The 10,765-nt window shown below is 50.9% G+C and overlaps 1 protein-coding gene across 1 annotated transcript; it reads left to right on the top strand.

The window, feature by feature from the left end:
- Window positions 1–3,547: 3,547 nt before the first annotated feature.
- LOC115061119 (tomoregulin-1-like) lies at window positions 3,548–10,765 on the top strand. The gene is made up of 10 exons (XM_029529373.1): window positions 3,548–4,088; window positions 5,920–6,029; window positions 6,137–6,266; window positions 6,434–6,460; window positions 6,582–6,672; window positions 6,799–6,947; window positions 7,359–7,406; window positions 7,488–7,608; window positions 9,195–9,356; window positions 10,591–10,765. The coding sequence occupies exons 1-10, from the start codon at window positions 3,941–3,943 to the stop codon at window positions 10,673–10,675; spliced, it is 1,071 nt and encodes a 356-aa protein (XP_029385233.1). The 5' UTR covers window positions 3,548–3,940; the 3' UTR covers window positions 10,676–10,765.

Raw genomic sequence — 10,765 nt, 5'->3', positions numbered from 1 at the left:
GGGAGACAGGGAGACAAGGAGACAGGGAGACCGGGAGACAAGGAGACAGGGAGACAGGGAGACAAGGAGACAGGGAGACCGGGAGACAAGGAGACCGGGAGACCGGGAGACAAGGAGACCGGGAGACAAGGAGACAGGGAGACAGGGAGACAGGGAGACCGGGAGACAGGGAGACAGGGAGACAGGGAGACAGGGAGACCGGGAGACAAGGAGACAGGGAGACAGGGAGACCGGGAGACAGGGAGACAGGGAGACCGGGAGACCGGGAGACCGGGAGACAGGGAGAGGGAGGAGGAGACGGAGAGGAGACAGGGAGACAGGGAGACCGGGAGACAGGGAGACAGGGAGACAGGGAGACAGGGAGACAGGGAGACCGGGAGACAAGGAGACAGGGAGACAGGGAGACAGGAGACCGGGAGACAAGGAGACCGGGAGACAGGAGACAGGGAGACAGGGAGACAGGGGAGACCGGGAGACAAGGAGACAGGGAGACCGGGAGACAAGGAGACCGGGAGACAGGAGACAGGGAGACAGGGAGGGAGACAGGGAGACCGGGAGACAGGGAGACAGGGAGACCGGGAGACAAGGAGACAGGGAGACAGGGAGACCGGGAGACAGGGAGACAGGGAGACAGGGAGACAGGGAGACCGGGAGACAAGGAGACAGGGAGACAGGGAGACCGGGAGACAGGAGACCGGGAGACAAGGAGACAGGGAGACAGGGAGACCGGGAGACAGGGAGACAGGGAGACCGGGAGACAAGGAGACCAGTCCTGTCAATCTGTGTGGAAAAAATACTTGAATCAATGGGAAAATAGCAAGTAGAGCAGGCAATGACATCACCACATCCAGGAAACATCTGGCTGGATCTGACCTGCTGTGGACTTTGTCCTGATTGGGTGGTTTAGTCTGTCAGTCACACAGTAGCCCCGAATTTCAAACAAAAAATAGTCATAGCAGAGCATTTTTACACATTTCACATTTTTGGGTTAGGGGGTCTTTAAGTAGGTTTAACTGGTGGTGACCAAACAGAGAGCTAAAAGAGCTGGAAAACAAGCAGCATCTGGCTCATGTTGATCTGTAACAGCTGGATGAGGCCATAAACAGCTGCTTGATCACATGATTGGTGTTTGGACGTGTGATGTGAAAGTTGTGTAACTATATTTGAAAAGGAAACGTTCCCTCGTTCCTTCAGGGAGAACGAGGACAGGTTGATGTTGTTTGGCTGCCTGGATCAGAATTAAGGACGACAGGTTTGTTCCTTTTTGCTGCTTTATGTGTGGCGGGTGTTTGCAGGTGGAATCAGGTTAATCGACTGAGAGCTTTCAGTGGACGATAATGTGCTGTGGGGGGGCTGTTTCATCACATTAAGAATTCAGCACCGAATGGTGAAGGAAAGAGGAAAAAGTCCATCCATCATCAAAATGACGTCCAGTCAGGCCTGAGACTGCGCTCACCAGTCAACGACAAAATAAAAACTGCCAGATGAAATATTTGAAAATTACAGACGAGAACGGACGAGCTGGCTGGTTCATCATTTAACTGAGGAAAAGAAGAGAACTTCATCTTTGTGAAGATCTTCTGTCTGTTCAGACAGTTTCACACTGTGAGGAAGAGGAAGAGGAGGAAAAGGGGGAGGAGGGAGGAGAAGAGGGGGAGGAGGGAGGAGGAAGAGGGGGAGGAGGAGGGAGGAGGAGGGGGAGGATGGAGGAGGAGGAGGGGAGGAGGGAGGAGAAGAGGGGGAGGAGGAGGGAGGAGGAGGAGGGGGAGGAGGGAGGAGGAGGAGGGAGGAAGAGGGAGGAGGAGGGAGGAAGAGTGGGAGGAAGAGGGGGAGGAGGAGGGAGGAGAAGAGGGAGGAGGATGGAGGAGGAGGAGGGGAGGAGGGAGGAGAAGAGGGGAGGAGGAGGAAGAAGAGGGGGAGGAGGAGGAGGAGGAGGGGGAGGAGGGAGGAAGAAGAGGAGGAGGAAGAGGGGGAGGAGGGAGAGAAGAGGGGAGGAGGAGGGAGAGGGGGAGGAGGAGGAGAAGAGGGGGAGGAAGAGGGGGAGGAAGAGGGGGAGGAGGGAGGAGAAGAGGGGGAGGAGGAGGGAGGAGGAGAGGGAGGAGGAGGGGGGAGGAGGGAGGGAAGAGGGGGAGGAAGAGGGAGGAGGGGGGGAGGAGGGAGGAGAAGAGGGGGAGGAGGGAGGAGGAAGGGGGGAGGAAGAGGGGGGAGGGAGGGGGAGGAGGGAGGAGAAGAGGGGGAGGAAGGAGAGGAGGGGAGGGGGAGGAGGAGGAAGAGGAGGAGGAGGAAGAAGGGAGGAGGAAGAGGGAGGAGGAGGGAGGAGAAGAGGGGGAGGGGGGAGGAAGAGGGGGAGGAGGAGGAAGAGGGGGAGGAGGGAGGAGGGGGGGGAGGAGGAGGAAGAGGAGGGAGGAAGAGGGGGAGGATGGAGGAGGAGGAGGGGGAGGGAGGGAGGAAGAAGAGGAGGAGAGAGGGGAGGACGGGGGAGAAGGAGGAAAGCGGGGGAGGAAGAGGGCGGGAAGCGGGGAGGAGGAGGAAGGAAGAGGGGGAGGAAGGGGGGAGGAGGGAGGAGGAAGAGGGGGAGGAAGAGGGAGGAGGAGGGAGGAGGAGGGAGAAGAGGAGGAGGAAGAGGGGGGAGGAGGGAGAAGAGGAGGAGGAGGGGGAGGAGGGGGAGGAAGGGGGAGGAGGAGGGAGAAGAGGAGGAGGAAGAGGGGGAGGAGGAGGAGAAGAGGAGGGAGGAAGAGGGGAGGAGAGGAGGAGGAAGAGGAGGAGGAGAGGGGAGGAGGGAGGAGAAGAGGGGAGGAGAGGGGAGAAGAGGAGGGAGAGAGTAAACTAATGAGCCCAGATGGCTTAAAGCGAAACACCTGGCCCTGAGGATTATGGGTAAATTCAGTGTGTGTGTGTGTGTGTGAAATGGCCTCAGGATAAACATCGACCTCACACTCCAACAGAAGCAGCTTTGATTAAAACAAAGAAATCAATTTTTTAGTTCTGGTTTTGTTTCTGTCTCTCACTTTTATCTTCTTTTAATTTTAAACAAAGAATGTTTTTAAAATATAACTTGACTTTTGATACATGATCCTCTGATATGTGATTATCAAGACAAAGTCAACCACTCAGTTAGCTTGGTTAGCTGACGAGCCTCAGGTAGGTTTGTGCTTCAGGTGTGAAGCTGATCACAGTATCCGTCAGACGGGCAGCGCCCCCCAGTGGACACGACACCGAACTGAGCCAGACTGTTCTGTTCTGTATTCATGATGATTAATCCTCCAAAAGTCTGAATATCTGACAGGATCCTGGTTCATCTCATGACCATTAACAGTTAGATTTTACCAAAAAAGATGTACATCACCAGTAAACGAAGAACGGAGACTTTTCTGGGTGATTCAAACATGAAACAGTCCAAAAACAAACCGATGAATCGGCTGATGTTTGGACTGAAACGGGAATTAATGTTTCTGTCGGTTTTCTGGAGCCATGCGGGACAGATGACGCTGTGTGGGAGGGGCCTCCTGCAGGTCACGTGGTGCAGGCCTTTGTTGATGTGAACGAACCGGAGGACAAAAAAAGGTCCAGGTCCGACTCCATCCGTCCGTCCGTCCGTCCTGTCCGGCTCTCCTTCGGCCTGGATGACGCTCCGCCGCTCCTCCAGCTGGATCTTTTCCTCCGCGGGTCTTCGGGTTCTCCCCGCCGGTTTGAGGTCGAGGCAGCGGGGGATGGAGGCTCCGTCCCGGCTGTGAGCCGACTGAGGGGTGGGGGTCGCCGTGTGGAGCTTTGTTCCGTCGGACTCATGGAGGAGAAGAAGGAGCTTCTTCTTCTGGGCTTCATCTGAGGATCATCAGAAATCTGTTCATTCCTCCGTCTCCTCACTCATCCATCCCTTTTTCTGCACTTCTCCGTTTATTTCTGTCTGTTCCTTTACCCCCCCCCCCCCCCCCCCTCCATCATGGCTCCGGTGGGCCGGTTCTCCTGGTCCTCCTGGTCCTGTTGTTTGTTGGTTCTGCTGCTCCTCCCCGCCGCCCGGAGCTCGTTTCCCCGCAGTGGAGGCAGCAGCAGTCCGGACTGCGGGCCGGGGAAGGCCGCTGACTGCACAGGTGAGACTAAATGGGGGGGGGGGGGGGGTCAGAGGTCACACTCTGCTCCAATGTTTCAGCGCAGCTGGTCACGTGATCCATTTGTTGTCATCCACCCATCTTTGTGTTTCTGTTGTCATGACGACTGAGGTTTGGTGGTGATGATGATGATGGTGCGTTCACTGACATCCTCCATCAGATCAGGGTTAGAAACAGAATTCTGGAATCAGCATCACCTGAGTTCTGAGAGTTTGACCAGCTGAAGCTGCTCAGTGAAGTGAGACAGTCGCTTCAAGGCCTCCGTGTGTCTTCCCTGTGTGTGTCTGTGTGTAAGTCACTATTTTAAGGTTAATGACAGGGTGGAGAACCAGGGCGAGGTTAAATGAAGGCGTGTGTGTTCAGCCTATATGTATATCAGATGTTTCTCCATACTTCAAACTGGAACCACAAATCTATATTTTCTTTTAGCCTTTAAACTTTCAAACATGGCCGTTGTGCGTTCACAGGACATGACAAAGCCAACTTTGGAGTTTACACTCTGTTTCCTCTAAATGGAGCATCATAAACTGATCAGGAAAACGAAGGTTTCAGGAGCTTCCTGTCTAAGAGCTAATCCACTGATGAAAGTAGTCCCAAACAAGCTCAGCGAGTTTTATTGTGAGAGAGGAAGAGTTTGCTCCGATCTAAATGTAGGAGTCGGAACTAAAAGGAGTAAAAACTGGTCTCCTCTCTGAACATGCAGCTTCCAGTTTGAAGGGTCTCTTGCTGTGAATGTGACAGAACTCATCGATCGGCTCATCAGCTCCAGAACTTTCCCATCTGTCTCTGTGGAGATGGAGATCTTTAGGATCACCAGGGCCTGAAACAACGAAGCCAGACTCTGAGCTTATCAGCAAGAACAAGGAGAGAGATGATGAGGTCATTAGAGCGAGAGAGAAATGGCGACGCTGAAGCTCTTCCTCTTCAGGAACATTCCAACATGGCTGGAAGTGAAGGGAACAGCTAGCCTGGTCTGGTCCAGTTCCTGGTTCCTTGTATCTCTACAGGCTCAGATGTCATATTGTCAGTGAGTCAAACTCCCTACAGAGACCAGAACCAGGACCAGGTCCCTGCAGACTCGTCACACTCTGTAAACAAGCTGTAATAAGTTCCCGATGCCACCAGTGTCTGTCAGAGGAGAAGGCGGTAACTGTAGCAACCGGGCCTTTTTGAAAAGCTGTGGTGTGTGTGCGTGTGTGTGAGCCGACGGTCTGATCAACTCGACTTCCTGCTGACGTTCAGGTTCAGTTGTTGAGAACAAAGGCTGAACTCTGACCAGCTGTCCTGTTTGTTTTGTTGTTTGCACCTCTCTGGTGGCCGGCCCTGAAACGTGTCCTCAATCTGTCGACACCAAACAAAAGTCCCCAAGAACCAGGCTGGTGGTCCAGGACCCAGTTGGTTCAGAGTGGACTTGGTCTGTTTGTGACATGAGGAACCAGATCCAGCAGCACCTGATCGTGCAAACAGAGAGGATTCTGGGACGGTGTCTCTGTTGTGTGGCTGCGTCAGCACACCGGGGTATTTACTAATTACAGGGGAGGCGGGGCCATGACCCCTGTAATTACCAGCTCTAATTGGCCAGCCTGCAGAGCCATGGCCAATCAGCTGTCTTCATTAAATTAGTACCCTGGATAATAGTCTGTGTGTTCGTCAGGCCTGCAGTGTTTTGTGTGTGTGTGTGCTTTTGTTGTGGTCCTTACTGAAATGTCTGCACATCTGCAGGACAGATTCTGGTCCCGTGGTGGAGCTCCTCCAATGTGTGTTCACGGCGCTGAGGGATTCTCGGTAATGTTGTTCTGTCTCACCACCTCAGATCTGTCAGAGAAGAAGAGCGACCTACGAGTCTGTGACGCCGGGACCTGTCGCTTCGGGGGAACCTGCCGCGAGAACGGAGCCGACATCAAGTGTGTCTGCCAGTTCAGCGTGAGTCACACACACAGTCACTGCTCCCTCAAATAGTTGAGACAAACCAAGTCATGTGACCAGTTCTAATGATGTCATCAGTCGCTCTACATGTGTGTGTGTTGCAGTGCCCTAAAAAGTACGTGCCTGTTTGTGGGTCAAACGGAGACACATATCAGAACGAATGTTACCTGAGGAGGGCGGCCTGCAAGAAGCAGAGAGCCATCACCATTGTGTCAGACGGACCTTGCTACCACGGTAACGCACACATACCATGCTTTTGTTTTTTTCTTGTAAGGTAAATAAATGTATCCATGACGATGAGCAGTTGGGGAACAGATCAGGACGAAATAATAGAAACACCTTCCTGTCAAGCTCACTTCCTGTCCCCTAATGACATCACATTGTCTCTCTGTCTCTGGCAGATGGAGGTTCAGGATCTGGAGATGGAGGTAAACAGCCTCATGTTTTTCTTATTTCTTTATAATCTCGTAAAATTCTGATGACAACAATAACGATAGAAACCATCAAAACACAACCTAATGTGATGTTGTGACGTTTGTGTGTCTGCAGACGACGAAGGCTCCGGCCGCGGCAAAAAGGCATCGAAATGTGGAAACTGCAAGTTTGGAGCCGAGTGTGATGAAGACTCTGAGGATACACTGTTAGTACACGCACACAGACACACACATTTGTTTACGTCTATAGTTAAAGTCAAATGCAGCACAATAATCACAGTTGTGTTAATCCAGCTACACAATTAATTGTGTGCTTGTGTTTGTGTGTCCAGCTGCATGTGCAACATTGTGTGCAATGGCCACAACGACAACCCGGTGTGCGGCAGTGATGGCGTCACCTACGACACACCGTGCCACGTCCGAGAGGCGTCCTGTCTGAAACAGCTCAAGATCGACATCAAACACGTGGGGCGCTGCCAAGGTAACAAAAATAAACAACAACCACACAATACACACAATAACGCGATGATTAATGAAGAGAAAAGTCACTCTGCTGTAATAACCCGGACTGAAGAACGGACCCACAGACGAGTAAGGATGGGTTACAGAAAGAGAAGGAGAGATGGAGAACAGACGGGAAGAAAAAATTTGTAGAGGAGAGGAGACGAAGGAGAGGAAACAACAGAGTGAGAGGAGTCAGCAGGAGGCGGCAAGGAAAGGAAAGGATTATCACAGAAAGGTGACGTCAGCTCATCTCTACTGAAAACGACTGAACAGCGCCGCCTCCTGCTCTCTGATTGGACGTTTCAGGCGTCAGATTCCTTCCCTGTCCTGGTTGGAGGTTTGAGCCGACAGAAATAGAAAATGATCCTTTTTTCGTTCTGTGTTTCAGACAAAAGCAGGAAAGACGACGGCGTCAAGACCAAACCGGACATCTACGGTAAGCCCCTCCCCCCCGCGGTGTCGCAGTGTGTTGCTGGAGCAGCCAATCACAAAACAGAATTGTTCTTTTTCTCCCCAGCTGTGTCCAAGCCTGGTGAGGGGGAGGGGTTTATGGACAGCCCCACCCCCTGTCCTGAAGACTACGCCCATTTCTGTGAGCACGGCCAGTGTGAGATGAGACACAACCTGCCCACCTGCAGGTAACACCTGTCTGTGTGTAGCAGCCTGTAACAGCCCAGTGTGTGTTTCTGTGTGTGTCTGTGTGTAGCTGTAGCAGCCTGTAACAGCCCAGTGTGTGTTTCTGTGTGTGTCTGTGTGTAGCTGTAGCAGCCTGTAACAGCCCAGTGTGTGTTTCTGTGTGTGTCTGTGTGTAGCTGTAGCAGCCTGTAACAGCCCAGTGTGTGTTTCTGTGTGTGTCTGTGTGTAGCTGTAGCAGCCTGTAACAGCCCAGTGTGTGTTTCTGTGTGTGTCTGTGTGTAGCTGTAGCAGCCTGTAACAGCCCAGTATGTGTTTCTGTGTGTGTCTGTGTGTAGCTGTAGCAGCCTGTAACAGCCCAGTGTGTGTTTCTGTGTATGTCTGTGTGTAGCTGTAGCAGCCTGTAACAGCCCAGTATGTGTTTCTGTGTGTGTCTGTGTGTAGCTGTAGCAGCCTGTAACAGCCCAGTGTGTGTTTCTGTGTGTGTCTGTGTGTGTCTGTGTGTAGCTGTAGCAGCCTGTAACAGCCCAGTGTGTGTTTCTGTGTGTGTCTGTGTGTAGCTGTAGCAGCCTGTAACAGCCCAGTGTGTGTTTCTGTGTGTGTCTGTGTGTAGCTGTAGCAGCCTGTAACAGCCCAGTGTGTGTTTCTGTGTGTGTCTGTGTGTAGCTGTAGCACCCTGTAACAGCCCAGTGTGTGTTTCTGTGTGTGTCTGTGTGTAGCTGTAGCAGCCTGTAACAGCCCAGTGTGTGTTTCTGTGTGTGTCTGTGTGTAGCTGTAGCAGCCTGTAACAGCCCAGTGTGTGTTTCTGTGTGTGTCTGTGTGTAGCAGCCTGTAACAGCCCAGTGTGTGTTTCTGTGTGTGTCTGTGTAGCTGTAGCAGCCTGTAACAGCCCAGTGTGTGTTTCTGTGTGTGTCTGTGTGTAGCTGTAGCAGCCTGTAACAGCCCAGTGTGTGTTTCTGTGTGTGTCTGTGTGTAGCTGTAGCAGCCTGTAACAGCCCAGTGTGTGTTTCTGTGTGTGTCTGTGTGTAGCTAGCAGCCTGTAACAGCCCAGTGTGTGTTTCTGTGTGTGTCTGTGTGTAGCTGTAGCAGCCTGTAACAGCCCAGTGTGTGTTTCTGTGTGTGTCTGTGTGTAGCAGCCTGTAACAGCCCAGTGTGTGTTTCTGTGTGTGTCTGTGTGTAGCTGTAGCAGCCTGTAACAGCCCAGTGTGTGTTTCTGTGTGTGTCTGTGTGTAGCTGTAGCAGCCTGTAACAGCCCAGTGTGTGTTTCTGTGTGTGTCTGTGTGTAGCTGTAGCAGCCTGTAACAGCCCAGTGTGTGTTTCTGTGTGTGTCTGTGTGTAGCTGTAGCAGCCTGTAACAGCCCAGTGTGTGTTTCTGTGTGTGTCTGTGTGTAGCAGCCTGTAACAGCCCAGTGTGTGTTTCTGTGTGTGTCTGTGTGTAGCTGTAGCAGCCTGTAACAGCCCAGTGTGTGTTTCTGTGTGTGTCTGTGTGTAGCTGTAGCAGCCTGTAACAGCCCAGTATGTGTTTCTGTGTGTGTCTGTGTGTAGTTGTAGCAGCCTGTAACAGCCCAGTTTGTGTGTCTTTGTGCGTCAGGTGTGAGGCGGCGTATGGTGGTGCTCAGTGTGACCAGCTGCTGGACTTTAACATCCTGTATGTGGTGCCAAGCGGTCAGAAGCTGCATTACGTCCTGATTGCCGCCATCATTGGAGCCGTCCAGATCGCCGTCATCGTCGCCGTGGTGATGTGCTTCACCAGGTCTGTCACTTCCTTTAAAAGGACCAATCAGAGCAGCACTTCTTCATCCTGACCTGGTTGGACGGATGTTCATCTTTTACATGATCAAATTCAAATCAGATTTATTTGTATAGCGCCAAATCATAAAGTTCCATCGAGGCACTTTAAATATAGAACAGGTCCAGTCCAAACTCTATAAAATGATTTAAAGAGACCCAACAGATCCCCGATGAGCAGGAAGGAGACTCTTCCAACTTAATGGAACACCAATTTCTTTCTAATTTCCTTGATGTCTGCTTTAAGGCACGGATTTGGTAACTATACCAGGGAGCCATCCTCCTCAGATTGAATACTTTCTTTTTGAGAGGGGCGGCATTATCGAGATTCGAACACAGTGTGGCCATAGTGCTAGTCACAAGGTCATCAACCTGCGTATGGGAGAAATCCTCATTTAGTAAACTCAAATGTAATGAGGTAATGGTCAGACAGGAGAGAGTTTTGGGGAAGAATTGTTAGCTTGTCAATTTCAATTCTATATGTTAGAACAATCACGGATATGACTGTAGAAGTGAGTGGGTTCATTCACATGCTGGGAAAAGCCAATTGAGTCTAGTAGGGAAAGAAACCCAGAACTAAGGCTGTCGCTTTCTACATCAACATGTATATTGAAATCTCCCAGAATAATGATTTTATCTGTCCTGAGTACTAACTCTGATATAAACTCAGAAAACTCTGATAGGAATTCTGAGTACGGACCAGGTGGACGGTATACTGTAACTAACAGAACTGGTTTTTCACCTTTCCAGTCCGAGTGGGAGAGACTAAGAGTGAGGCTTTCAAAAGACCTGCAGCCAGATTTTGGTCTGGGGTTGATTAATAGATTTATTTTAGAATAATAATTTTATTTTTGTATTAAAAGTGACATTTCTTTGTGATTACACTTTCTGTACAGTGACATTATTTATTTGTTTACCACACTGACATTTCTAACTCTGACATATTTGATATATTTGGGCTTAATGTGCAATGTTTATTTAAACATACTAGTTGTGTTATCGTAGCTGCAGTTCCAGATTTCTTCTTACTCAATAAGTGACTTTGAAATGGGTCACATTAATATCTGAACCATCTCCGGGGTAACTGAGCAATGTGGTGGTTATGTGGTTGTTAAACAAACCGAGTTAAGGTTAAAATGAAGTCTGTTAATCCAGATTATGAATGAATGATGTTATGTACTTCCTGTCCCGTCCTGTAGGAGGTGCAACAAGACAAATCGTGGGCGGCGGCAGAAGCAGCATCTCGGTCACTTCCCATCAGGAACGTCCTCCAGGATGATGTAGCTGCTCACGTTTCTGTCAAATACAAAAAGGCCAACTTTTCGTACCACACAGACAGACTGCATTTTTGATATCGACGTTTTGGTGCCTCTT

The sequence above is a fragment of the Echeneis naucrates genome, chromosome 20 (genome assembly GCF_900963305.1).
Source record: "Echeneis naucrates chromosome 20, fEcheNa1.1, whole genome shotgun sequence".
In the NCBI taxonomy this organism is placed as follows: domain Eukaryota; kingdom Metazoa; phylum Chordata; class Actinopteri; order Carangiformes; family Echeneidae; genus Echeneis; species Echeneis naucrates.
This window is presented reverse-complemented; position numbering and strand designations above follow the sequence as displayed.